The sequence below is a fragment of the Alosa alosa genome, chromosome 10, assembly GCF_017589495.1.
Source record: "Alosa alosa isolate M-15738 ecotype Scorff River chromosome 10, AALO_Geno_1.1, whole genome shotgun sequence".
Classification (NCBI taxonomy): Eukaryota; Metazoa; Chordata; class Actinopteri; order Clupeiformes; family Clupeidae; genus Alosa; species Alosa alosa.
This window is the reverse complement of record NC_063198.1, coordinates 18,153,689-18,169,520: the sequence shown is the minus strand read 5'-3', so window position 1 is coordinate 18,169,520 and position 15,832 is coordinate 18,153,689. Positions and strand designations below refer to the sequence as shown.

General features: G+C 41.5%; 2 protein-coding genes across 5 annotated transcripts in view; one reads left to right on the top strand and one right to left on the bottom strand.

Moving 5' to 3' along the window:
* znf362a (zinc finger protein 362a) overlaps positions 1-9,799 on the bottom strand; it is a 23,686-nt gene extending 13,887 nt beyond the window's left edge. The window contains exons 1-2 of one of the 4 annotated variants that reach the window (XM_048254568.1): positions 9,334-9,799; positions 410-474 (exon numbers count right to left, since the gene is read on the bottom strand). In XM_048254568.1, coding sequence (XP_048110525.1) covers positions 410-472 — 63 coding nt within the window. In that variant the 5' untranslated portion in view covers positions 473-474; positions 9,334-9,799. Of the gene's footprint in view, positions 1-409; positions 475-8,628; positions 9,281-9,333 lie in introns of those variants that run through there. The other 3 variants (XM_048254571.1, XM_048254570.1, XM_048254569.1) reach the window with 3 other exon arrangements.
* The window catches only part of LOC125301815, a 15,913-nt gene extending 81 nt beyond the window's left edge, over positions 1-15,832 (top strand). The window contains exons 2-3 of the mRNA XM_048254573.1: positions 12,107-12,265; positions 13,920-15,832. Of these exons, the coding sequence (XP_048110530.1) occupies positions 12,115-12,265; positions 13,920-15,352 (1,584 nt within the window). The 5' untranslated portion in view covers positions 12,107-12,114 and the 3' untranslated portion in view covers positions 15,353-15,832. The remainder of the gene's footprint in view (positions 1-12,106; positions 12,266-13,919) is intronic.

Sequence of the window (15,832 nt, the reverse complement as noted above, 5' to 3'; positions counted from 1 at the left end):
GAGTGAGATAATCATACACTGAGCTTTTGTTCCAGGAAAATGTTATATCTGTGTGTATGTTCGCTCAAAGCTGTCTACTGGTAGGTGTGCGAAATTCTGGGCAGCCTATTTAGCATAGTACTTTTCATATCTTCCCTTACTGCTACACAAAATAACCAAAATAAGAAGAAAATGGTTAATTGTGCACTGGACATGTGTTGAGGGAGTGACTTCATGGAGAGAATAAATATCATTTTGGGTTAGTTTTCTTGAATTTGAACTTCCTCTCCTAGTAGCAAGATGTACAGTTTTGGTAATCAACAAAAAGCTGATAGTTCAGCAAAAGTGACCGAGTCACATCCCAATCAGACACAGAATGCTTTGCTTGATTGCCTGTTGAAAAGGTGAAAGAAACTGTGGACGACCTTACCTGCCCAGGCATGGCAGGAGGTGGAGGCCAGAAATATGGGTTATTAAACCGAGGCTCCGCCATTCCTAAAAGAATCACATGAGGGACCAATGATTATTGTACTCAGTTACATTTGTGGTGTGTGTCATGTTGTTGTCATGAAGCTAGAGTATTGTATTGTGATAAGTGTTGCTACATTATTATATAACATATTACGTAACTAAACTTCTCTACACAGACCTATAGCAACCTGCAATATTCTAATAAATGTAATTGGTAGTTGGATGTGGTAGAAATTAAATGTCATCTTCACCACACAAATGGGTGGGACTCCCTGATTTTAACAATATCCAGCAGATATTGAAGTTGGGATATTGGGGTTTGTTGGTGTTGGCATTAGTTGGGGCAGTGACTTATAGCCTAGAGTCTCACTGTTACAGTATATAGTTTTGATACCACTGATTGAATAACAGTCTCAGCTTCACCAAAGCACAGTCAGTACTTGTTTTTTTGCTGCATCAGGAACAGGGACAATTGTTTCTTGAAGTGAACTAAACTACCTGAACTACAAAAAAACAGTTCAGTATCCATACTCTGGTCTAGAAGACAGTGAAAGTGGGCCTCTCCACGCACTCACAAATGGCAGGAGCATCAGTTAGACTATGCGCTTTCATTCATAATTCAACGGCATAATCAGAAGCAGTTTGTCAGTCACAGTTGAAAATGTTCAAAGCAAAAAGCAGCTCAGTGTCTCCACACCGGCTTGTTTCTCCATGTCTGGCTTTTAGAGAGTCGGAGGAACACTAAGGACAAGCGGAGCGAAGGCAGACGTTTTGAAGGGGGGGAGGGTGTTGGACAAGATTCAACAAGATTTCTTTAAAGAGAAACTTCTGAATCACAATGTCCCACAGGGACGGAAAAACCCCAAGAGTCTTTGTTTAGTCTTCCTCATTCATCGGCCAATCCTTAAAGAGTTGTTCAAACCAACCCCTATGCATTGTGGTGGTAAAGAGAACCTGTCCATGGTAAGCCAAAGTTCATTATGAATCATTTCAATGCATACATCTTGAGAAAACAAGTTTGAAACATCAAGCAGTTTAACATATTTGTCACTTGCTTCGGTTCAGAGGTCGGCAAGATATGTTGAATAACATATTGTCATACTGAGGCATACAGTACAGTGCCTATAAAAAGTATTCATCTCCTTGGATATTTTCACCTTTTATTGTCTTTATAAATGCAATTATGTCAATATGATTTGGCTTTTTTTGACAAGATTGTTTTTTTTTACAAAAAATCTCTCTTTTACTGTTTACCTTGACTGCACTGCACTGTTTACCTGTTTACATTTACTCCTGCACTGTTTCATCAATGCCCTTGCACTGTTAACACCCAATACTACACATTATATTTGTATTTATTTTTTTATATTCCATAACCTGCCCATAAACCTGTGCAATATACTGTGTGTGTGTGTGTGTGTGTGTGTGTGTGTGTGTGTGTGTATGTATATATATATATATATAATAATAATATATATATATTACATGTGTATGTGTATATACATACAGTTAAGAACAAAATTATTCATACCCCTGGCAAATATTGATGCAATGTTGATTTTCTCTTGACCAATATGTTTGTTCTGATATATATATATATATATATATATATATATATATATACACACACACACTAGTTAGAATGCCTATTTATACTCTGTACATAACCCTCTATACTCCTTATCTTTCACTGTAGACATGTCATCTGAAAAACCTGTATTTATCCAACTACACACTGTACATAATTAATGTCTATTGTGTATCACAAACACACATTACACATCACACTTCCAGTGGCGCTGCTCTGCTGGCGACCCGGATGTGAGTACCGACACTGTAAACCTTGTCGTTTGTTTGTTTTTATTTGTTGCATGCATGATTGTCTAACCTGTCTGCGAAAATAACACCCTTATACATGCTACTTTTAAATTTTAAGGGCTATTTTATCAGGGTCATGTCCTGCATGTATGTGATTGTTGTCCTGCTTGTATGTGATTGTTGTCCTGCATGTATGTGATTGTTGTCCTGCTTGTATGTGATTGTTGTCCTGCTTGTATGTGATTGTTGTCCTGCATGTATGTGATTGGTGTTCACAGTGAAAGCACTTTACTGTCCAAGACCAATTTCCCCATGAGGGACAATAAAGTTTATCTTATCTTATGTCTACGTAACTGCACAGAATACTATACTCAACCTGCACTTTGGTATTTAATGCTTCTTTACACTTCTGGTTTGATGTATAAGTATAGTAAGTATATACTCTTTTGATCCCGTGAGGGAAATTTGGTCTCTGCATTTACCCCAATCCGTGAATTAGTGAAACACACTCAGCACACAGTGAACACACAGTGAGGTGAAGCACAAACTTATCCCGGCGCAGTGAGCTGCCTGCAACAACAGCGGCGCTCGGGGAGCAATGAGGGGTTAGGTGCCTTGCTCAAGGGCACTTCAGCCGTGCCTACTGGGGTTCGAACCGGCAACCCCTCCGGTTACAAGTCTGAAGCACTAACCAGTAGGCTACGGCTGCCCCAACTGCATTTCAGCTTTGCATGTCAACTGCATTTCACTGGCTCTGTACCTGTACTCTGCTAAATAACAATAAAGTTGAATCTAATCTAATGTCAAAGTGAAAGCAGATTTCTACATAATAATGTTACTTAATTAAAATACATATAATGTAGAATAAGTGGTTGCATAAATATTCACCCCCCTTAGTGACTGACCTAATCTAACAGCAGTCCAACCAAATTGGTGCTAGTAGTCTCACAATTAGAGAAATGGAGATCATCTGAGTGCAGTGAATGTGTATTGTAGTATAAAGTGTCTGGAAGGTCCAGTCTGGTCAGTATTCCTGGCTACAATTCCACCATGACGACAAAAAAACACTCTAAGCAACCCCGAAAAAAAAGGTTATTGAAAAGCATACAGAAAATAAGTATTGAACACGTCAACATTTTTTTTAGTAAGTATACTTCCAATGAGGCTATTTGCATGAAATTTTCACCAGACATTAGTATTAACTCAGATAATCCACCCATATAAAAAAAATCCAAACATTAAAGTCTATAGGTAGAGTTATGTGCAATAAAGTGGAATGACAAAGGAAAAAAGTATTGAACACGCCTGCTGAAATTTCTTAAATACTTTGTGGAAAAGCCTTTATTCGTAATGACAGCTTCAAGGTATTTCCTGTATGATGAAACTAATCAGTAACAGTATTCTGGTGTGAGTTTAGCCCATTCTTTTAAACAGATAGTCCTTTAATATTGAAGATTTCAGGGGTCCCTCTCGTGAATCCTGATCTTTAGTTAACTTCCAAAACTGTTCAATTGAATTGAAGTCAGGGCCTTGATTTCCTTTCTCTGAAACCAATTGAGAGTTTCCTTTGCTGAATGGTTTGGATCATTGTCCTGCTGGAAGGTCTAGCCATGTCTCATCCTCATCATCCTGGTGGATGTAAAGATTCTCCCAGAACAAACTGACTCCATTCATCATTCCTTTAACTGCATGAAGTCTGCTAGTACCATGAGATGAAAAACAGCCCACACTATGATGCCACCACCTCCAAATCTCACTGTTGGTAGGGTATTTTTAGGGTAATGCACAGTGCCATTTCTCCTCCAAATATGGTGTGTAGTATGACATCCGAAAAGTTACATTTTTAGCCAGAATACATTCTCTCAGTATTTCATAGGATTGTTCAAATGTTGTGTAACAAACTTTCAACGAGCTTCGACATGTTTTTCTTCAGCAATAGAATCATGCTGGATGAGCGTGCATAGAGGCCATGGCGGTGGAGTGCATTACCTATGATTTACTCTGTAACAATTGTACCTGCTGCCTCCAAATCTTTCTGGAGCTTTCTCAGAGTGGTCCTTGGCTCTTGGGCTACTCTTCTGACTATCCTTCTGACTTCCTGGTCAGAAATCATGCAAGGAGATCCTGTGCATGGTCAGTTGATGATGTAGTGATGTTCCTTCCACTTGCAAATAATGACTCCAATACTGCTTGCTGGATGATTCTGAAGTTTTGAAGTGCATCTGTAACCAGTTCCATTAATATGTTTGGCAACAATAAGGTTGCAAAGATCTTGGGAGAGCTCTTTGCTTTTACCCATCATGAAATGTTTCTTGTGTGACACCTTGCTAACAAAAAAACTTTTTATAGCTCACCAGTATGTACTAACCCAGCTTCTATTAATTTGCACAGATAGGAGGGATAATTTCTTTAACTACTTATAGATTCCAGTTTGTTCCTTGCCATTCCTTGCATTTGTGTACTGCTTTATCTTAGCGTGTTCAATACTTTTCCCCTGTGCCATTCCACTTTTTTACTCATAACACTACTTTTAGACATTAATGTTTGGATTTTTATATATGTGTGGATTACCTAAGTTAATACTAATGTTCGGTGAAAATTTCATGCGAATAGCCTCACTGGAAGTATACTTACTGAAAAAAATGTTGACGTGTTCAATACTTATTTTCCCCGCTGTAAGTCAGGGGATGGATACAAAAAAAATTGTAACTGAACATCTTCTGTTCAGTGAAATCCATCATTAAGGAACACAAGGAATATGGCAAATGTATAAATCTACCTAGAACAGGCTGTCCCCACAAACTGAGAGACTTTGCAGTAAGAAGGAGGAGGCCACCAAGGCACCTATGACAACTCTGAAGGAGTTAAAAGCCGCAGCAGCTGAGATGGGAGAGACTGTATACAACAACTACTGTCCGGGTTCTTCACCAGGCAAAGCTTTATGGGAGAGTGGCAAAGCTCATATTAAATCTCGACTTCAGTTCGCCCAAAGACACGTGGGAGACTCCAAGGTCAAATGGAAGAAGGTTCTGTGGTCTGATGAGACCAAACTTGAGCTTTTTGGTCATCAGACTAGATGCTATGTTTGGCGGACACCAAACACTGCACATCACCACAAACACACCATGCCTACTGTGAAGCATGATGGTGGTAGCATCACGCTATGGGGATGCTTCGTGGCAGCAGGCCCTGGACGGCTTGTAAAAGTAAAGGGTAAAATGAATGCAGCCAAAAATATGGAAATTCTGGAGGAGAATCTAATTCAGTCTGCAAGAGAATTAAGTCTTGGGAGAAGATTTATTTTCCAGCAAGACAATAACCCGAAGCAAACAGCAAAAACTACACAGAAATGGTTTAAAGACAACACGGTTAATGTTCTTGAGTGCCCAAGACCTATGCTAATTTGTGGCAGGACTTGAAAAGGGTTGTTCACGACCAATCCTCAAGCAACCCGACAGAGTTTCAGCAGTTTTGTAAGGAAAAATGGTGGGTACAATTATCCAGATGTGCAAGCCTAGTTGAGACCTATCCACACAGACTTTGTGTGATTATGGCCAAAGGTTACTAATTAAATTGAAGGGGGTGAATATATACAATTGCTTATTTTACATTATATATTTGTAATTAATCAACATTACTTTGTAAAAATGTTATTACACATTAAAGAGCTTTTTTTTGCAAATTCTTGTCAAAAAATCCAAATATCGACCATGATTCCATTTATAAAAGCAATAAAAGCTGAAAATATCCAAGGGGGGTGAGTGATTTTTATAGGCACTGTATAATTAGTCAACACCTGGCTGGTTGTGGAGAACATGTAGGCTACAGTTCTAATCAATAACATATAAATCCATTTTTTGTATTAAGAACTATCCCTCTCCAAACTAACATAACATCTACATGTTTATAAAGACATTATGTTGGCCTGACTTGCTTTACGATTCTGCACACAGCACTGTATCGGAGAAAAGGGCCACTAACTGTACAGAACTAGCAGAAACAGTATGGAATTCCCAAACAAGGCCAACAAGCCACAGGACGCTGTGCAACGCTCCTTAAGCAAAGTTCACACTCATTAGCCTCAGATTTGAGACTAATTAAAAACCATCTTGATCACAGACCACTCTTAATTAATTTCCCATACACACACACCTATCCTCTAAATGCCAACCGCAGAACACTTGAAAAAGAGATGACCAAGAACCCATCCCTTTCCCCTTATAGATCCGTTCCTATAGCTCTCCAGTATTCAATACACACTTATCCTACAATTTCCAGTGATAGACATGCATTTAGCACAATTACACAAAGGAGAACTCTTCTGGTTGACTGACAATGAGTAAAGAATATCTACATTCCTGATAGCCTTGGATGGCCTACAATAGTCACAGAGATCAGGTTTGTATTTTTATAGAGAGCCCACTTCATCACTAGCTATAACATACAGAGGTGTCTAATATTGCAAATCAGTGTTCCTGGGCTTCAAAGGAGTTTGATATGAAATAATCTTCACCAAAACAACTTCAGCTATTCCTTGGTTTGTCCATACAAAGAATCATTGCGGTTAGGTAATATAAGGTAAGCTTACGATCACATGCTGGCGATCTGACCTACACGTCACCAGCAGAGGGTGAGCTGGGCATAAAGTAATTGCCACTATAAAGTTGAGAACAGCATTTGAACACTGTTGCACATGAATAGCTTATTGCAAAATGCTCTATAGATCACTTCAAAGCCAACATACGTGTGTTGATATAGTCATACCAACAGCTGATGGAATATAACAGGCCAAACAAAATAACAAATGTCTGGTGGTATTAGATGAGCAATCAGAATGACAGCCATTACAAACATTTTGGCCATCAAAGACCAATGGACCCATTATAAAATGTGATCTTTTTAGAGACAGGGGAATTAAAGCAGAGAACTTATGTGCAAAAATATACAGGAAAAAAAAAAGAATTGAGAATGGAGATGCACCATCGGGTTTGAGATTAAATTAAGTTTTGTCTTGTTCTCCAAAAAATAAAATCCACACTACCTCCAGGAAGTGAAACATACACCCTATGGCATCATTAGGGAAATATTTTGTGGGTTTTAGGTTCATAGGCCTGGACATATCATCTTTATTTTTTTTGGCTGATGCAAATGAACTGTGCTATGCAGCCCCACTATTCAAACAGACTTCGGAACCTTCAGTGAACAGTGAATGCTGCCAAAACATGCAATGCACAATGTCATAGAAAGGAATTCATTATGCATGAGAGCAAACTATTTCTTCAAGTCAGACTTGGGTTAGAAATAACAAAGATTTCTAGATTAGACCTGTGGAAATGAACATTTTGCAGACTGCTGCAAGAACAGGGCAAGAATGAATTAAAAAGACCAATCACAACAAGATTCAACAGTGCTCGTTTACCTAAACTGGAGGGCATTATTGTCCTGTGTCTAGTCCAACAAAACAAAAGTCCAACTAAATGTTCAACATTACTCTTCAATAAATCCATGAATTAAGCAAAAATCTAGGAAGATCTAGGCTATAATTCCAAACTAAACTGCATTGCTCTCTGTGTTGAATGCTGTACAGCTGTGTAAACATACCTCAAATCCTTGCTCTCTGGCATTTTACAATAATAGTACTATGATGTACTGGTTTAAATTATGTTTACCTGATCAATCAATCAACCTACTACCATGGAGTAAACACTTGGCCTACACTTCCCGGCTGTCATACAGTGTAGGTATGCTAATCCACTTATCTAAACACGTCCTAGTACAGTACAATGCAATACACTGCATGCATACATCTTTCGGATCTAGCATGGGTAATTATAAATGTCAATGAGCGAGATTAATGGATTACAAAGTGCTCAGCACGCAAGGTGTTGTGGGAAGCTCCTAGAGGTGTTGGACTGCTTCAGGATGCCCAGCATGAGACAACTTCGACTGAACATAGCGTTTAAATTAAGGGACTGGACATTTTCATGAAATTGTAGCCTACCCAAATCAGGCCATCCGTAGAATTGAGGTAATACCTGTTTTAGCATTCGGCTAGGCTAGATCACCCAAATCACATCTCCCAAAATATTTTGTGTAGAGCGATGGACAAGAAGGCTAGGTGTAATCCTGTATTTTACCAACATTTATATTTTCTTCAGCAGTTTAGCTAGTCGATGCGGAGACAACAGACGATGTAGCAACATTTTTTCTCTGAAATTAAACTTCACTACGAACAGTCTACATGTTCATGCAGTTAACCAGTAACATTTACACGATTCTCAAAACACATTGCATTGTTTGTAGCCTTCTGTCGAAGTACTAAATCGATGCATTCCCAAAAACTGATAAAAGTTACTTAACTTTTCAGCTTTTGCTCTATCGGTATCACGGCGATATTTCCAATTTCTCTATTTTCTTTTTGAAAAATAAAGGATTGCGATAGACATAGGCGAACATTCAGACGTCTAAGAAACTCGGCTCCATTTCTACCCTCTGTAGCCTCTCCCACATTCTCAGACAGTTTTATTAAAAATTTCAGACAAAAGGAAAACAAAAATGGCAGCCCGTCTTATTTTTATAAGGACAGGACGCCATATTCTGCAGACCCCACATTTGCAGACAAAATCTCTACCGAAAATGAGTCGGTCATAATCCATGCAAATATGCCACCCGTTTATTTGCATTAAGTGCTCGAATGATTGTTTACTTAGATTTGCAGGTTTGAATAGCCCGGCTCGGAGGAGAGAAAAAAAACTAGACACTTCCTACAACAATCATGCCTTGCAAAATGGCATTGCAATAGGCTAGATAGGTTACGTCGCATTGCAAATTCCAGCTGTGATAACAGGGAAAATCTGACGCTCCTCTAGATGTGTTACGTTTAGCATGATTTTGTTACAGTTCCCTTAAAAATTCTATCTTTTTCCAAACATGCGCTTTAGATTTTTTTTTTATTCGAACTTTTCGGCGAGTGGAATAGGAGACAACTCTAACCGAATAACGAAACAGTCTGCGCGCTTTATTAAAACCGCAATTAAGAGAATAAATAAAGGAATGCATACATACCCAGCAACTCGATGGCAGATTTTGTTATTTTATAAAAGGTTAAGATGTTCTTTCTGCCTGCTTTCAATCGGAGTTCAGACCTTCCGGGTCGCCTACTGTTCACTTCTGGGTGCTGCAGGCAAAATGAGAGGGTTCTGAAAATATCAAGCGAAATACTAAAAATATATAATACAAGCTAGACTGTTGGACATTTGAAACAGCGGGGTAACCTAAAATCTGTAGCATTTTGCACTAAATATTACAATTGTCAGGGTAAGCACGTATCAATATGGTATTAGCCGAGTAGCGCTGCATTGACTGATCATAAAACAATGCATAAAGACAATAAATATTTCGCTCACTGACACTGCCCATGGCATCACTACCACTTTTTGGCACCATTTGTCTAGGTCTAAATAATGAGAAAACGCGCCATGTTCCTCAAAAACTCTCAAGCCAACACTTGGGTTATATGGCAGTTCGTGAGTTTTGTGGTTAAATTAGCTTTCACTGGGTCTGATGGCACCTTTCAAAATACGATCAAGTGGCAAGAGCAAGAAGAGGCTGCAGCCTACAGTTTTACATAAGCTTATTTGGGCTACTGTTGGTGACTTAGACACATTGTTGTTCTTTTGTAAAGAACACCTGCTATGAATGATCTCTCACCAATAAGCCCAATACACTCTTTAGAGTTTAGGCTCATAAATATAGTTAAACTACTCAGTCCATCACCACTACACAAAACCACACATCTGGCCAGAGCAGTCGCTGTGTTTCTGTGTTTTTCTCAGATTGCCACTAGAGGGCAGCAACTGAAAGAGGATACTTGTGCATGCCTTTTCTCTAGTAGGGGCACCGTGCAGTGTAGACGAGTGCATGGTTGGGGTGAAAATGAGAAAACGCAGACTAACAATGCCTATCACAGCCTAGAGTTGGATAACCGTTAAAAATAAACATTCAGCTTAAAGTTTGCAGCATTTTCGTAAGGCAAAATGTACTGTCTGAATTCTAATAACTAGGCTACTTGAGAAAGACCATGGAGAAATGGACAAATCCCACAAGCTAATTCTTTTATTTTATCAACATTTTTTATGGATTTTACTATGAGATTAGGGGAAGGCTATTGCCTATGCATTCACTTCCTTTAATTGGCATAGAGAGAGAGAGAGAATGAAGGATGAGTAAAACACATGGCGTAGTCACTTAGTGAGTGAGCAATACTAGCTCAAATCTCAAATTCAAATTTATTTGTCAGTCACATACAATTATACAGAGTGTATGTAGTGAAATGCTTTGTCCCCATGTCTGTGCAATGTCTAAGTAAATAAGTAAATAAATAGAAAAACAAGAGAAGAAAAATAAATGTCTAAAGTGCATGGCGTGTCTCAAAGGGGTGGAGAGAGAGAGAGAAAGAAACAAAAAAACACGTTGGAAGAACATACATGTAGTCATGATGATGGCCTTTTCCATGGAGAAAAAAAGCAGTTGGACCGGTTTGTGTGTGATCTTCAGCAAACACAGGAGGCACACCCTCTTGTCAGACACGTGCTGACACACACACACACACACACACAGGTGAGTGGAGAGCGTTTGGTTTGGACATGTCCCAGAGTGGGTGGTTTTGGGGGGTGGTGAGGGAGGCGAGATAAGCACTAAGAGACGTTCAGCTCTAGTAGCACCTCAAAGCAGAGCACTGGCAGTGGACCACAGGTAAGGCACCAAGCTCTCAGCTCCTTTCTTTTGTCTTGCTTCTCCCTTCCTCTCTCTAGCTTTCCTATCGGCTGTCGGCCTTACCTGCCGCAGCCCGCTCTAGAGAATGAGTCGCTGCAAGAGCTCAAATCCTTCAGCCATGCCGTGCAACAGTGCAGACAGTGTGTAAATATCTGTGAAGTGGTGGTCCGTGTGTGTCTCAGTGCAACAGGAGTATCAACTTGAAAATGAAAATGTTCCATTTTGCAATTCAAAGTGTTTGAGACTGGTTCTACAGGTCTGTTGAGGAACTGTGTGTGTGTGTGTGTGTGTGTGTGTAGGGGGGGGGGGATAGTAAATAAAGAGAGTGCAGGTTAGGTGACATCAAATTAAATTGCATTTTGTTGCCATTTTAAACTAATTTCCACTGACCGTGATCTGATTATTTTAGATAATTAGATTTTATTGATTTTATTATTTAAAAAAAGTTACAAAGGTAATCCCAAAAGGTAAGCCATGAATTTGTCAGTATTTGTCCATGTGTGTGTATAATGGTGGGAGATGTTAGAGGCACATGAAGCCTGGCTTTTCTGCTGCATATTTATAACCTACAATTTGTTCCTGTAACATCTGTGGAATATATCCTATTTGACTTTTTTTGAAATCACATAGACAGTTATAAAACGTTAAAATGTTAGTTATTAACAAAAATGTAACTTTTTCCAAATTAATATTCTATAGTGACATTTCCCAAACTCTTATCAAAGTTATCAAAACATTCATCTATTGTGGACCATACCATTAACACAATTACTGTTGTTTTCACAGAATATGCAGTGCAGTGAGCACATTTCTAAAATGCTTAGCATTTATTTTCAAGCAAACACAATACCAAAGTAATTTATCTTTCTTATGAATCAGCTGTTTGAATGAACACCTTGTTCACCTGCTATCTGCTATTACACAGATATGTTTATATTTGCTTGCACCAACCTTCCACTCTGTGCACATAGTGCAGCTTGTTGCCCTACAGGCACACCTACACATTCATATTTGGTGACACTAATACTTGACTAAGTTGTGTTGTGCCACTTCTGGTTCACAGGTGGAGCGATGGCGGGACTGCTGGAGGCTGCCCTCGCAGCGTGCCTGTGCAAAGTGGGCCTTAGCATCCTCTGGCTCCGCATGGTCCGAGGAGGATCCCTGAGCTCGGTGGGGCTGTGCTGCGGCTGCCTCCTGCTCCTCACCGACCTCGCTATCACGCGTGAGCAGCCCTCTGCCTCTCAGTCTTATCTCCACTTGCGTATCTCAGAGCTCAGCTCAACCGGCCTTGGCTACCAGTCTCCTGCTATTCTTAGCTCACACACACTCACAGGCAGGCAGGCAGGCAGGCTTCTCTGGTTGTGTGTGTGTGTGTGTGTGTGTGTGTGTGTGTGTGTGTGTGTATGTGGGTTAGGGTTAGGAATAGGGTTGTGTGCACGTTCTCGGAACCAAAAAAAAAAAAAAACACAGAATGTGCCAGTCAAAAAGTAAATAAATAAATAAAAGGTTTCTCTGCAGATGAAGTCTGCTATAGGACTCATAAAGTAACCAGTGAAATGCAGACTCTAAATACTGTAGAAATGAGCTGCAGCTCTCCCACTGGGAGGGTCCTGCTCAATAGCAGCTAGCATTTTAGAGGCCGTTTACACGACACCGCCGGGTGGATTTTCTCTTACCGCTTTCACACCTTTAACGACTCCGGCAAGAAAAAACCTCGCGTGTACACACAGAGGTGTAACCGGCTAAATGTGCTGTAGTGCATATGCCAGACCAGTCGATGGGCCGCTGTGCAGAAGCTTCCACGATAATTTAGCGTGAATCGGCGTAGAAGAAAAACATTGTTGAAACAGTTTGTTAAGCCAGAGAATGTCTAATAAGTGCTCTGGTTAAGCAGTCACATGAAATAAGGAGACTACAGACAATTCGGGTTTCAATTCAACTGTTAAACTAATAAAGTTCATTTTCAAGGTATGTGACTGCTATGTGAAATTTCAAATGCTTAGCCTACGCATTGCATTAGGTCTGAGCACCACTGGAGAAAACACTAACATGCAGTAAGCTAATGTTTAACTAAGTTAAGCTAACGTGTGCTTCTAACTTAGCCACTAAAGGCTGATAGGCTACATTGTGCACATAAATCATGACAGGGGAAAGAAAAACATTTTAATATGATAAATAAATGGTTTGTTTTGTTTTGACAAGCAACATGTCAGGTCGAGTGCCGTGGCTGAGTTGAGAGGTGGGGCTATGTCGTCATAAAGTTGCCGGCTTCGCACCTATGGAGCCTTTCAAGAGAGTTCCATTATCAGCATCATAGTTGGCCCCACAAGACTTCCTTTTTAACATTCCATATGTTATCTTAATGCAGAGGAAGTAGATTGGGGCCCAAATAGAACATTCAAGCATTGTTTTTGTTTTTATTGATGAAAGGGTGTACAGGCGTCTACACGGCGAAAGTTAGCCGGCGGTTTCAAAAGTTCCCACTTCGGAAGCCGGTTTCAAAAGCTGGCCAATCGGTTTCAGTCTCCTAAACTGCCGGCGTTGTGTACATGCAAGGCGTAACCGTTAACAAAACTTCACCGGTTTCACAAAAACCGGCGTTGTGTGCACGGCCCCTTAGATGTTTCTTTTAAGTGTGGTGTCTTTAAGGTAGCGAAAGGTTGAGTGTGAACTGTGTATTAATGTGTGCCATCATCCATTCACATTTGGTTTTAAGTGTGTTTTCAAACAGGAATCTCCTGTATCAGTAATCAATATCTGATCAGTATCTTTACTGCTAGTGAATGTCTCCTTCCTCCATGGTTGTGGGCTAAGTGATGTGTTGGTGTAGAGCATTTGACCGGGTTGTGATTCTCCTTGTGTTGTTGCTGTTACAGTGTTCCTGGCGTTCCTTCGGCTAGCTCACCCCTGGCTGGTGGCCTTTCCTGTTTCTGCCGACATCATTGCTCTCCGCTTTCTCCTCTTCCTCACTCACACCTACTGGGGCGTGATGCTGCTCTCCACCCCTCTGGTCGCCATGGAGATGGCCTTCCATCTCCGCTGGCCCCACCTCAGAGGGATGGAGGGAGAGGGGGATGGAGGGAAGGATTTACAGACAAGGGGAGAAGAGTGGCGCACTCCTCTGTATTCTGAGCGAGGGGAGATGGACAACGGAAAGGCGGTCAGTCAGGCCGCCCCAGAGAGAGCAGAGCGGTCAGAGGGGGACAGTTCCTCTGCGGCTGTTCTGGCCCACATCGCCTGTGTCTTGAGCTGCCTATTGGCGTGGTGCATCTCTGGGCTCCGCGCCGAGCGCCGCTGGAACCTGGACATACACGCCGTCAAGCTCTGCCTGATGGGAGACACTGGTGGTGGTGGTGGCGGCGGCATCAGCTCTCTCTGGCGCTGTCTCCCCAGCCTGCTCTCTGTGGCCTGGCCAGATGTCAGTGAGCCCTTCTGGGGCCTTCTTGCAGCTGTGGTCCTCCTGGGGCTCTATTGGACCCTAAGTCTCCTCAGCCTAAGGCCGGACGCTGAATGCGTTTGCCCAGAGAGGGCTGAGGGTTCACCAGTGGACGAAAAGGACGAAAGAAAACACTCAAACACGGATGTCCTGGAGCAAGCGCAAACAGCCAGAATGGGCCCAATGAGCGCAGAGCTTTCTCTGGAGTGGAAGAGGGAGCGGGAGCCCACGACGAACGCGGATGTCCGAGTGCAAATGCAAACACGACATGTTTCCCGTGCGCCCGTTAATCCCTCAGGTGGCGGCTGGACAAATCGCCTCACTGTTGACACAGAAACAACAATCGACAGGTGCCGTGTTCTCAGCACTGAGCGACGGCAACCGCCCTATCCTCATGGAAAGTGCCACCTTTCATCTCCGGGCTTTGTGTCAGTACCTGACAGTTGCGGGTCTCCAACTGAAGCCGAGAAGGTGGTTAGGCAAATGCAAGACAAACAACTGCCGACGCACGGACAGCACCCACTGCGTCAAAGCAGAGCCACGGCAGAGAATATGTGCTTCACGTGTACAGCGGCACAGTCAGACAGTGGCAGGACAAGGACTGACCCTCAGCAGTTGCAGCTGCAGTGGTGCCCCCGACGCTGCTGCCAGACAAGGGCTTTCCAGGGGGGATCCCCCAGCCCGAGAGGCCTGCTGATAGCGGCGCTAGTGTGGGGGATCTTTATCTGCTTCTTCCCCATGGCTCTGGGCTTCAGTGTCTTAATCATACGACACACAGAGACTCTGGTTTTGTTTGGGCTGAAAGTCCTTGGGCAGACCCCGCCACATGACAAACACACCGAGTCAACAAGGACAGAGTGTACGGGGTCATGAGTGTGTGTGTTTGTGTGCTGATGTAAAAAAAGAGCTATGTATTGATTGAGTATGTATGTAAGAGACAGCAGTGACTGCCCCTTAATGTCAACAGAAGTTTGTCTATGTGTTTGTTCATGTTAGAGAGAGCAGTGTGTGTGTGTGTGTGTGTGAATGTCAAACAGAGTAGTGTGTGTGTGTCTGTGTGTGATTTGAAATGAATGTGTGAATGAATACAGCTGGTCTGTCCCCACTACTGGGGAGTAAATATGCCTCTCATACATGTGGTGTTGGGAGTAACAGAGATAAGGGTTTATGGTTGAAGCCAATAAAAGATGTTTTGAATAAGCATCACCATGATATTAGCGATCAGTTGTTTACATCCAGTTTATGTTTTCTGTTAAACCATGATCTATGTGAAATGTTTGACTTCATGACTGCAGAGCAGCATTCATGCAGCTTTGTTGATTTTGGAAATAAAACTGAAAAGTTTTAGTTGCA